The sequence below is a fragment of the Suricata suricatta genome, chromosome X, assembly GCF_006229205.1.
Source record: "Suricata suricatta isolate VVHF042 chromosome X, meerkat_22Aug2017_6uvM2_HiC, whole genome shotgun sequence".
NCBI lineage: Eukaryota > Metazoa > Chordata > Mammalia > Carnivora > Herpestidae > Suricata > Suricata suricatta.
In genome coordinates this window covers 81,792,668-81,805,864 of record NC_043717.1, presented here as the reverse complement: position 1 = coordinate 81,805,864, position 13,197 = coordinate 81,792,668, and the positions used below count along the sequence as shown (strand labels likewise).

The 13,197-nt window shown below is 41.7% G+C and overlaps 1 protein-coding gene across 1 annotated transcript in view; it reads right to left on the bottom strand.

The window, feature by feature from the left end:
• Positions 1 to 370: 370 nt before the first annotated feature.
• The window catches only part of WDR44 (WD repeat domain 44), an 81,700-nt gene continuing 68,873 nt past the window's right edge, over positions 371 to 13,197 (bottom strand). Inside the window, exons 14-20 of the mRNA XM_029930818.1 lie at positions 10,346 to 10,468; positions 6,508 to 6,699; positions 6,224 to 6,325; positions 5,886 to 6,001; positions 4,906 to 5,033; positions 3,678 to 3,812; positions 371 to 550 (exon numbers count right to left, since the gene is read on the bottom strand). Coding sequence (XP_029786678.1) covers positions 456 to 550; positions 3,678 to 3,812; positions 4,906 to 5,033; positions 5,886 to 6,001; positions 6,224 to 6,325; positions 6,508 to 6,699; positions 10,346 to 10,468 — 891 coding nt within the window. The 3' untranslated portion in view covers positions 371 to 455. The remainder of the gene's footprint in view (positions 551 to 3,677; positions 3,813 to 4,905; positions 5,034 to 5,885; positions 6,002 to 6,223; positions 6,326 to 6,507; positions 6,700 to 10,345; positions 10,469 to 13,197) is intronic.

Genomic DNA, 13,197 nt, shown 5'->3' with positions numbered 1-13,197 from the left:
TCTGAAAAATGAAATTTTGTGCAAAAGAAATCATTTAAGCTAGACACAAGACTCCCCCCCTCCCTGTAAGAGGCCAAAAGGGCCACTGAAATAATTTAAGTCTGTTAGATTTAGTGCATGTAACCAAAAGGCACACACATGTGATTAATATATTAATATATTTTCATGCAGACACCTGTGCATGTTCACAATTATATAATAAAAACACAAATATAACAAAACATAAAGCCTAACGTTTGGCAATGTTATTCTAGCCACATTTCTCTCTAATCTATCAGCCCATGGTTTATACCTCATTAACACTGCCTCTCGAAAAATATATTATATTTGAACAACTTCCAGTAAAAATTAAAAAAAAAAAACAAGAATGTTAGCCTGAAACACTATAATATCTTTTTTCAGTTCTGATACACATAGAAACTTACTGATATGTTTATTTTAAATGTCATTTCAAATTATGATACATTCTTCCGTTTGTTAATAAACACTTTGATAGCTCCAGTGAAGTCAGCAGAAAGAAGAACTTCTGTATTATCTGTCTTCAGAATACCTTAAAAGCATAAAAAAAAGTTTTTAGTTGGTTTTAAAGGAATATAAAGCCTGCCGGTATAAGTGTCCCATGCCCATGACACCACACCTTTTCCCATTTTCAGTCTCTTTTTCCCAAGATTTTATTTTATATTTAAAAAAAATTTTTTTAATGTTTTATTTATGTTTGAGACAGACAGAGACAGAGCATGAGAGGGGGAGGGGCAGACAGACAGGAAGACACAGAATCTGAAACAGGCTCCAGGCTCTGAGCTGTCAGCACAGAGCCTGACACGGGGCTCAAACCTACGAACGTGAGATCATGACCTGAGCTGAAGTCAGAGGTCCAACCGACTGAGCCACCAAGGCGCCCCTCAAGATTTTATTTTTAAGAAATCTCTTCACCCAATGTGAGGCTCGAGCTCACAACCCCGGGGATCAAGAGTCACACACTCTACCACCTGCGCCCGCCAGGTGCCCCATGGTCTCTCTCTCCCAGCTCGCTCCTGTAATCCTCTCACTCTCCTGTCGCTCACGTCCCCTTACGGTCCCCTTACCGTACCATAGCTGGTCTTTCCCTGGCTGGGGAATTACAGTCCCTTGGGGCCTGGACGCCTGGATTTACGTCCGGGCAGCCTAGGCCTCGAACCCGCCCGATGCCTCACCTCATGGCAAGAGGCTAGTGCGTGACGCAGCCCCAGGAGTGCAATGCTGGCGGCATGGGATCGGCTGGCAAGTGTGCTGCCAGCAGGGGCCTCTAATGAGGCGGACAGTAAGGTTCATTGTCCAGCAGACGTACTGATGTCACCATGAAACGAAGTACATATGATCGCTCTGGGAATGCTGACGGCCACTTTTTGCCTCTATGATTTGTACTGGAGAGCTAGGCAGCTATGCCGAAGGGCAAAATGCTTCTCTTTAACATTTGCCGGCGCCAAGCATTTAACAGACAAAATTCTCAACTCTATCACACATAAGCAGAAACTGTAGATTTATGGAGGACTCATTAATAAGGAAGAAAATAATAAACCTGAATTGGAAAGTTGTGTACAGAACGAGTTAAGACGGAACGGCTTCGTTTAGATTTGCTAGAAACATGTCCTGAGCCTGTGAACGGTCCTTCCCAGCCTTTGGCATATCTCAAAGCTGTGCTATGTAGCAGCAGCAGCAGCAAAGGCCTTGAGAGATGAGACATGAGAGAGGCTAGAGAAGAAAATAGTTCATCGTGTACAGATAAATGCTTTAGAAGATATGATGATAACGAAGACGTCTCCTACACACCAGGCACTGTGCTAGACACTTTATATATTCTCTTTAACTCGTATCACAACCTTATAAACCAGGCATTATCACTATTTTCTACAGGAGGAGAAATGAAGTGTAAATTGCCAACTATCTCAGAAACAGAGAGGGCAATCAGATATACTTTATGATTTCATACCATGAGTTTGAGTTTATTTTTAGATTTTACCTCAATAGGTACAAAACAGCAAACACCAATCTGAGTATGACCCATTAGAAGTTGTGCCTTTTTAAAAAGGACCCAGTGAGTTAACTGAACCTGTTAATATGGCGCAGTTTTTTTTTGTTTTTTAAGTTGGCTTCATGCTCAGCACAGAGCCCAGTGCAGGGCTTGAACCCACGATCCTGTGGTCAAGACCTGAGCTGAGATCAAGAATAGAACACTTACACCGACTGAGCCACCTGGGCACCCCAATATAGTGCAGTTTTGAAAAGTTTTTTTAAAACCCTTTTTGGGGTGACTGGGTAGTGGCTCAGTCAGTCAAGCATTGGACTCTTGCTTTGTGCTCAGGTCATGATCTCACGGTTCAGGAGTTCAAGCCCTATGTTGGGCTCTGCACCAACAGTGCAGAGCTTGTTTGGGATTCTCTCTCTCTCTGCCCCTACCCCACTCTCTCTCTCTCTCAACAAATAAACACACACACAAAAAAAGCGACAAAAATCAGTGAAATGTGTATGGGAGTTGTATAGAGTTTATATAATAGAGTTTATATAAAAAGGTATCATTGGGAGAGAAAAAAAAAAAAAGAAGAAAAAACCCCCAAATGACTTAAAAGAGAATGCCAGATCTGATTCGGAGAAAAAAAAGACAAAGGAAAAAGAAAAGAACTATTTCCAAACAGGCATGGTAATGCTGACTTGGTTTCTTTTAAAATCTTGTGACTGAAGGGAGTCCTGGGCTGCAGGGCGGCCTGCTTTCCCGGACAGGAGACCGCGTATTCCGTGCGGGGCCCGGGGCAAGAATCCCGCAAGGGAAATCACCTGAGACTCAGTGAAGTAAAAGTGCCGGAGAACTCTGGAGTATTCAAATACATTTAGAAGCCCCGTTTGTGCACTGTGTCTTTTGCTGTGCTTTACAGCTCTCTAGATGGCCTGGTTGTAGGCCATAGAACGACGAGGAGCATTTAATAACCTCTTCTGGAACTCTGAATAATACAGATTTGTTAACGCCTAGTCCAAACTTATAGTCTCACCATACTCTTAGTGACTAGCAGGGGCCATTTTTATATAATTTGCACTCGATGCTACTTGTTCGTGGTTTCTTTTTACTCTCTAATCTGATCATTTTACATAACTGGAAAGACTCCGTATGCTGCAAATCGCAGGAAAGCAGAGGCTTGTAAGTAGCTCCGTATCAGAGAAGTTACAAAGATATAAATTTGTAGCAAGTAGAAAAAACACTGCTTTCATTTTGGTTTTGTTCATGTGTTTAACACAAGCTTATTAGGAGCAAGCGGGAGCAGCAGGCGCCGGGCGAGGCCCCGGCAGTCCAACAACGCGCACGCGACAAGTCTCTGTCCTCAGGGAGGACAGTCTACAAGAAGAGACAGATAATAAAGAAATTTTGTACTTGTATATCTTGTTTGCATTTCTCCGACGGAAACAACTGCCCATAAAAAAATTACAAATTTTCAAAATTTTCATTTTGAATTTCCAGATAAATTTAAATGAAGTAACACTTGCAACAAAGATGTTACTGAAATCCTCAGAAAGGGACACTCACAACCATTACACTGTAAGCAATATTCTTCGTCGTCATGCAAACCTCACAACACCCAGCGTACGTCACTGAGGCTGCTGACTGGGGGCCGGGGAAAAGGCAGGACAAACAACCGTGCAGTACCTACCAGAGGGCAAGGCATCCAAAACTTCAGCATCTTCACCTTTTTCGTTCCCTTCTGATTTTTCAGACTGCACGTCCAAAGACAGCATCAAACTTGGGTTTGGAGCAAAGATGGCTGATGTAACAACTGCATTATGTGCTGGGGAAAAAAATTTACTTCAGGATAACTCATAAACTTGATTCTAAACATCAAGACAAAAAGTATCATAGGCAAAACATACAATTGTGGATGTTTATGCTAATATCCTTTAATATAAAATGTCCCCAAAGCAGGGGCACCTGGGTGGCTCATTCAGTTAAGCAGCTGACTCTTGATTTCAGATCAGCTCATGTCCCACAGTTCAAGGTATCAAGCCCTGCATCAGGCTCTGTGGACACAGTGTGGAGTGTGGAGTCTACTTGGTTTTCTCTCTCTCTCTCTCTCTCTCTCTCTCTCTCTCCCTCTCTCTGTGCCTCTCTCCTGCTTGTGGGTGCATGCTCTTTCTCAAAATAAATAAACATTAAAAATACAAACCAAAAGTATACTCCAAAAAAAAAATCTCATATAGGCATAGCTCGAGATACTGCAGATTTGTTTCAGACCATTGGAATAAAGCAAATATCACAATAAAGCAAGTCAAATGAATTTCTGGTTTCCCAGAGCATATAAAAAATTATGTCTACACTAAGTACCCTTAGTCTATTAAAAAAAATGTTTCCCCCTAGTCTATTAATGTACAGTAGAATTAGGTTTATAAAAACACCATGTATACCTTAATTAAAAAATACTTAATGCTAAAAAATACCAAAGATTACCTGAGCTTTCAGTGAGTCATAATCACTGATTAGTCCGCCATAGCAAACATAACAAAAGAAGAGTTTGAAATGTTGCAAGAATGACCAAAATGTGACAGAGAGACACAAATGAGCAAACGCTGTTGAAAAAACAGTGTTGATAGCCTCACGGAACGCACGGTTGCCGCAAACCTTCCAGTTAGTAAAAACCACAGTATGGGCGAAGCACAAGAAAATGAGGTATGCCTGTACAAACTCTGAGATCCCATGACCCCCCAATTTCAGACAAGTATAGGTCCCTTCTCGGTACACAGAAATCAAACAAAGCCAAATACAAAGCAATGGCGGTTTTAGCTGCCAAACGGTCTCTGAAACGATGCCTGTGCAAATTACTCGGCATACACCTCCACTTCAACTCTGTTCGCTTAGAAGACACTCAAAAGTAGCCATGTACTCACCTTTAATGCCTTCCCAAAAGTCATTGCGGTCTCTCCTGACTGAAGTAAACTTGCTGAGGTCGTGGTAAGTACTCCAGATATAAACGTACTTATCTTCTGAGCCACTAACAAGGTAACTAAAATCATGGCTAGATTTGGGAAAGAAAGAAAAAATCCTCAGTTTCAGTTTTTTTTTTTTTTTTAAGGTTTCCCTCTATCCGTGCTTCCTCCTTGAAAACACGCAAGCAAAAACCCGAGAAAGCTTGTTGAGATATAGACTCCTAGTCTCCCTGCAGAAGTTCTGGCCGCGCAGGTCTGACACGGAGGCCAGAGGCGTGAGGGTCTCACCGGAGCTCCAGGAGAGCGCCGCCAGCTCACCCGCGCTGGGAGAGCCGCCTCCGCCAGAGATGAAGGGAGGAGCAGAACACTTTACCAATTAAATCTCTCCGTCATGACTGGGTAGTTCAAGAAGAAAGGAGAACCGTTAAGGGCAGAAGGAAAGATGGCTCTAGGGAAGAAGAGGCAGTTCTTTCAGGAGAGTCTCCAGACCCCCAAATTAAGAGTTCAAATAATCACGTCTTACAAAGGCGGAAATACAGGATACTCTACTTCAGGGTGTTAAAATGCTTTATTCCCTTCAGTACCTAAACGGATAAAGACCATGGGTGGGTGGCAGATACACTTCCTCTTAAAGAGCTTACATAATACAGTACAGAAGAACAAATTCTGGAGCTGGGAGTCTGCTAATCCTAGCGCTGCAACTAACCAGTGACTTTAGACAAGTTACTTAATTTTCTGAGTCTGGGTTTCTTTGCAGAATAGGGGCAATTCCAACAGTATCTACTAAACAGGAGGATAAGGGAAGTACTGAATGATACTAATAAGAGATATCAGTTGTAAAAGGGCAAAGAAACTAAACATAAGGCACAGATCAAGGAAAACATGGGAGCAGGGAAGAGATAAATCTAATCTCCTTTGGGCATTTCTCATTGCCGATTTACCTGAAACTTGCTTTGATCTGGCTGCTACTGTTGACATAACCCTTATACTTCATGGACAGTGACAAATCTCTAAGATCATACAGTCTGATTCTGGAGTCATTTGAGGTTACCAGTATCTAAAAATAAATTAAAGGAAAAGTTAAAAGTATCATCTTTTAATCTATGTTAAGGTACAGCCAAAAACGGTATTATATACACATATATAGTGAGAATATACCTCAAAACTAGACAATGCTGTGTTTCACAGGAGAGAAAATATATTCTTAAGCCAAGCTAGTAAGAATTTTCAGGAGTCTATATATTTAGTGTGAAGAGAGATGGTTTTGAATACTTATTACCTTATTTTCTCCAGGTAAAGGTTCGATGCCAGTAATTTTTCTTCCAACTTTATTGCGTCCTCTGGTAGATCGGACATGTATCTGTGTGTGGTATTTCAAATGCTAAAAAGAAATCACAAATTTAAAATAAGAGAATAAGAAGGGATTTCAAAGATCATCTGATTCAACTCGTAGACGAACATGATCTCATTTGCCCCACTTGATAAAGCCCAAAGAGGATACACCAAGTTTATATAAAACCACGAAACATTCCATCATGTAATTTCTACAAGCTGATCACTTACCTCGGTGTCATAGAAAATACATCGGCCATCGTATGTCCCAATCACTGCGTATTTGCCATTCTGACAGAAATTCGCAGCTGTGATCAATTTTGTCTGACCATCTACTTCATTCCACAAAGCCACTTTTTTGTCAGGTATGTTCCAAAGGCGGAGCTTTCCATCCAGTGACCCACTCAGAAAATACCTGTCATCCTAAAAATGTGGCAAGAGAAAGCTTTCGTTTTATCCGATCAAGAAAAATGACCTAGCGAATCAAAACATACAGCCTATTAGAAATAATAGATCCCATTGAAAAAATATTATTCTGCAAGCATTGTTTTTTAAGATTTTATTTTTAAGTAATCTTTACACTCGACGTGGGGCCTGAATTCAAACCTTGAGGAGCCCAAGAGAAGTCAGCTGGTTGAGGGGCACCGGGGTGGCTCATTTGGTTGAGTGTCCCACTCTTGATTTCGGGTCGGTTTAAGATCTCACAGTTCGTGGTTTCCGGCCCTGCGACGGGTTCTTTGCCGATGGTGCGGAGCCTGTCTGGGATTCTCTCCATCTCCCCCTCTCTCTGCCTCTTACCCGCTCAAGCTCTCTCTCTCTCACTCAAAAGAAATACACTTAAAAAAAAGAAAAAAGAAGGCTCGGTTGAGCATCTAACTTAAAAAAACTTTTTTTAAGGTTTATTTTTGAGAGAGAGAGACAGCGTGAACAGGGGCAGGGCAGAGAGAGAGGGAGACACAGAATTGGAAGCAGGCTCTAGGCTCTGAGCTGTCAGCACAGAGCATGATGCGGGGCTCGAACTCATGAGCCTTCGAGCCGTGAGATCATGGCCTGAACTGAAGTCAGCCACTTAACCAACTGAGCCACCCAGGTGCCTGGAGCATCCAATTCTTGAGATCACCTCAGGTATGATTCCAGAGTCATGGATCAGGTTCAGCCTGGAACCTGCTTCTCCCTCTCTCTCCCTCTGCCCCTCTCCCTTGCTTGCTCTCTCTTAAAAAAAAAAAAGGGGGGTCACACAGTCCACCGACTGAGTCAGCCAGGCACTCCCAAGCAAGCATTATTTTATTCGCTAAAAATAACAATTAGAAACTTCAGTATTCGCTTTGGAGATAGGACTTTCTAATCACTTTATCGTATCTTTAAACTGCTTTCCCCAAGGTATGGATGTTAATGGCTAATGCAGTGAGAGTGTAGACTGTGTAGGAGAATGGTTCAAGTTTGAGAAATTCTGGATCCCAGAAAGTTAAAGAGGATTCTCAGTTAACATGCATTCTCAATCTCCAAAGGAGGAAGAAAGTATGTAGTGTTTTCCAATTTTTTTAACCAGGGACTTTTCCAGTGGGGGTGGTGTTGGGAGGCAGTCAGGTCGGAACTTCAAGGAGCAGGCTTGGGTAAAATCTATCCTGTAATGATACGTTTGTTCACATCCTCCTCCTCTGGCATACGTGTAACTACTGGGATAGAGTCACGCTGCTTCGCCCAGTTAGAACCAGTTATTTATGTGGGAAATTTGATACCGTGTCAATAGAAAATCACTCCGGTCTCAAAGCAGGGGTTCTCAACAGGGGGGCATTTGGTCCCACAGGGGACATCAAGCAATGTCTGGAGACATTTCTGACTGTCACAACTTGAGGGTGGGGGGGCTACTGGCGTCTGGTGGGTAGTTAAACATTCTGCAACGCACAGGACAGACCTTCTTCCCTCTGCAACAAAGAATTATCCAGCTCAAAAATGTCAACAGCGCTGAGGGTGAGAAACCCTGCTCTAAACTACACCAGGCCTACCACTAAGCTAAACTGGTCTAGTATTTTCATTGACGCATCACTGACAATGTTGTATTAGTTTTGGGTGTATAACATAATGACGCAATGTTTGTATATGGTGCAAAATGATCACCTACGCTGGTCTAATTTTTGATAACATAAGAACTAAGAGTAAAATCACTGGGATGCCAAAACAAGCAGCATTCTCTTCTCTGCTCAAGGTTATTATTATTCTTACCCACGCTGGTGCCTGTCAAGACCCATCTCTGCAGATGGGACATCTTTATGGCTACGGTATAGCAGGCTCTGCGCAATGTGTACCAGCAGAAGAGCAGAACAAGTAAGAAGACTTCACCTTGGTCTTACAAATCAGAACTTCACTTACAGACAAGCATACATATATATGTGTGTACACGTGTACCCATGGATTATCTTCATTTTGCTATTTCTTCTGTAATTCTGCTACCTTCCTTCCAGGTAACGTTACATAAGAGAGTCGTATTTCCTAAGAGAATGTCAACACCACACCATCCTTCCCTAGCCCTTCGTAAAAATCCTTCCGACCTGTAGATTTTTAGAATTAGGGCTTTTCAGTTTCCAAAATAAAACCAAATAAAAGAACAGAAAAACTACTGGCTAAAGAGGAACCTGAATAAAAAGTTATTACATAGATAACCATCACCACCTCACGGCTCTCTCCTTCCACCCTGACACATGACAGGTAAACCAGAGGCGAGGGGAGGAGTCCGCTCACAGGTGCTGACAGGAGTAACGCCATTCTTTTGTTGCACCCTTGGATGACACAATGGGGGTGTTATTCCAAAAGAAGCCTCAAAAAGCTTGATGGTCCAAACTGATAAGGTATCAACACAGACTAAGCGTTTTTAATTTGCTAAAGGTCTTAACCAAAGTCTTCTAAGGGTTCAAAATTATTACTGTCTCCATAGCATAAGCCTGCCCAGGGAGGGAAATTATACTGAGGAATTAAAGAAGTCATTCTTCTCTCCTAATCTGGGGAAAAAGGGGAAGAAATGTGAATATAACTGAAACGCTGCATTCAAATGGCAAGGGGTGTTCAACATACAGGGAGGAGGACATGAACAGAAATGCTGATTCATACATCGCCGCAGGGGAGGGAGCGTGAGGCCAGCTCAAGTCCTCCATGTATTTCAATCTAGCTAGTGGGGCAGCGCCGGCACGGGACTGCCCTTGTGCTTCTGGTCGCAAAGAGCGAAACTGAATTTAGCCTTACTCACTCGGTGGCTACCCTACAAGAGCAGAAGATCTGTCAGCAATTCCATGATGAATTTTCCTCCTTTGGTTGAAATCATATGAAATACTTCCTTTTCAAAAGGAAAGACAGTGAGGGATTTTCTACACTGAAAATGAATAAGGATGGATCTCAAAGTTAGTATTTCCAGGGGCGCCTGTTGGCTCAGTCGGTAGAGCGGTATGACTCTTGATCTCGGGGTCATGAGTTCAAGCCCCACATTGGGTGTAGAGCTTACTAAAAAAATAAAAAACAAAAGAAAACAAAAAACCACAAACCCCTCCTGCGAACATGCGTGTGCACTCGCGTATACACACACACACACACACACACACACACACACACAATTTCCAGACATTACACAGGAATTGGGTATATCTTATAATGAGTTTTGGTCTTTGCCTCTTTCAACCTTTTCCTCTGTCTCTTCCCCCCCCCCACCTCTCCCACTATTCTTGCCTATATGCTTCCCTATCTTACTTATTCATGTGCTGTCTCCCCCTTCTTCCTCCATCCTAATCTCTCTTACCTTTAATAGGATACTTTATTTCTTGTTTTATATGCTGTACATCTTATTGAAGATTTGGGATGAATTTTCATTCTTATAGTTAGACTATAACACTACCAGTTCTTCTAATACAGATGAACAAAATATTTCCTTTCTCATTTTTAAAATGAAACACTAAATTAAGTTGTCCTTAACTATGGGGCTGTTAATAAATTTTTTTCCTGTAGTCCAACTGTCCTCCAGAGAAACCAGACGTTCCCTCAGCTTTCTTACAGTACAACAACAAATATATCAACAGTTACTTACTCTTGGATGGAAAGCTATGGCAGTGACAAAATCTATATGTTGAAAGCAGCAAAGGCATTCTCTTCTGGAAATGTGCCATAACCTGACTGTTTTATCCATCGAAGAAGAAAGCAGGAAGTAGTTCTATTGAGAAATTGACATTGATCATTTTATCACCCTATGAAAAAATACTACATACACAATAAACGCAAACTTCCAGTTTTATGTGCCTCAATACTTCTGTTATTTTATTGTTATATCTAGCATCAGAAAGAACAAAAAGATTACCCATTTCATTTGGAAGATCCCATTTTTTCCCAGTTAAATACCAGATTCTTCTGATTCTAAGACTTTTTTTATATTACTTGTTCTCAACTTAGAATCTTATGATCTATGTCAAAAGAAATCTGCTAGGCACTAAGAGAAGACTAAGGTGTGCCTTCCTTATTATAGTCCGCATACACTGAAATTTAGCTATGAATATAAGGCATCTATTCATTTGATTGTCACTTCAGTTCAGTTACCCTGACATCGGCAACGCTGGTGAATTTTAACTCCCAAGAACTCCCTGTCACTTAAAATGCCTTCAAAATGATTACCCTAGAATGCAGCCTGCAAATGAAAAGTTATTGTGCACCTGTCACACCCTAGGCAAGAAATTGAGAGACGAGAAATTGTCAAACTTCTCAGAATAGATCATAGAATTTTCAAAGCGAGAAGAGGGCAGTGTAACTGCTTTAGGCATTGGGCTGGCCCATCACCCAGGAATCAAACATCTATCTGTCGAAAGCTTTAGCTGGCAGAAGGTCTTTAACTTTTCAACATAAGCTATTTAAGGAGAGAACTCTGAGATGTACTGAATGAGGAAACCCAAATGAGACCCTAGTATTCTCTGGTATGCCTCACGGTGTAAAGAAATCAAAGTAATGATGACATTTATTGAGTACTTGCAGTCTGCAAAAGACTGTTCTTAACACTATATTATGAGGTAGGTACAGGATTATCCCCTTTTACAAATGAGGACACTGAGGCACAGAGATGTTAAGTAATTTGACAAAGACTACACCGCTCATCAGTTGCAAAACTGAGATTTAAACCTAGGTGGTTTGCCCTTAGGTCTCGGCTCTAACCACTACACTCTTCTGCAGAGTGCTTAAGTAGAACACATGTTAACAAAGAGCAACAAGATGGTTTGTCTTTTGCTAAAAGTAATATAAAGAATGCTTAATCTTTGAATGTAAAAAGACTAAGTGCCAATACTTATTTGGATAGGTTACGGCAATGATCAATATATGCAATTTGGGGCTAGTCTTAAAAGTATATAATTTGTGTGGTATGCCTGGTTCCCTTTTTTATTAATTTTTTAAATGTTTATATTTTTTTAGAGACAGAGAGAGAAAGAGAGACAGATAGAAAAATAGAGAGGGGCGCCTGGGTGGCTCAGTCGGTTAAGCCTCCGACTTCATCTCAGGTCAGATCTCACGTTTGTGGGTTTGAGCCCCGCGTCAGGCTCTGTGCTGACAGCTAGCTCAGAGCCTGGAGCCTGTTTCAGATTCTGTGTCTCCCTCTCTCTCTGACCCTCCCCCTCTCATGCTCTGTCTCTTCTGTATCCAAAATAAATAAAAAACATTAAAAAAGAAAATTTAAAAAAAAATTAAAAAAAAAAAAAGAAAAATAGAGAGGGGAGGGGGGGCCACAAGTTAGAAAGGGGCACTGACACAGAATCCAAAGGAGCTCCAGAGATGTCAGCAGAGAACCCAAGACAGGGCTTGAACTCATGAACTGTGAGATCATGACCTGAGTAGAAATTGGATGCTTAACCGATTTAGCCACCCAGGCGCCCCCAGTATGCCTTTTTTAAATAGATCATGTAATGCATGTAATTGCATTTTAACGTGCAATTAAAAAATTGAATTTTGAGGGGTGCCTGGGTGGTTCAGTCAGATAAGCGCTCAACTCTTCATTTCGGCTCAGGTCATGAGCTCATGGTTCATAAGTTCAAGCCCAGCATCAGGCTCCATTCTGATGGTGTGGAGCCTGCTTAGGATCCTCTCTCGCCCTCTCTCTCTGCCCGTCTTCTGTTCGTGCACGCTCTCTCTCAAAATAAATAAATAAACTTTAAGAAATTAGAATCAAACCTAAGTTCTACCTATAACTAGTTTTGTCGTCTTGGGTGTGTCAGAGACCCAGTCTCCTCATCTACAAAATGAAATACCCTTGGGGCGCCTGGGTGGCTCAGTTGGTTAAAGGTATGACTTTGGCTCAACTCGTGACCTTGCAGTCCAGGAGTTCAAGCCCAGTGTCAGGCTCTGTGCTGACAGCTCAGAGCCTGGAGCCTGCTTCGGATTCTGGGTGTCCCTCTCTCTCTGCCCTTCTCCCACTCCCACTTTGTCTCTCTCCCTCTCTCTCTCTCAAAAATACACAAAACAAAACAAAACAAAAACCCTAAAACCGAAATACCATCTACCTCACAGGTTACTGTAAGAATTAACAAGGTAATTCTCATTACCTGGCACAAAGTAAATCTTCAACACAAGGAAAACCCATGATAAATACTGATATTACGCTAGATCCTGGAGAGAAACAACAGTAATATAAAATCTGATCCATACTCTGGATGGTCTTAGAATCCTGTTGTAAACAATACCTAGAAATGTACGTAAGTAAACAGGTAAAAAAGAAAGTTAAAGAGAAGAACATAGAGACAGATAAAGGCTTTAAGAACAGAAAGTTTCCTGGAGAAGAAATTCCGCCTTTAGACTGCAGAGTGACTCCTGGTGAACTTCCACCCGCTGGGCTGCCCTACAGATTTCGGCTTGGCTGTGCCCACAGTTGAAGGATCCGAGTCCCTAAAATAAATCTCCTGATGTTCA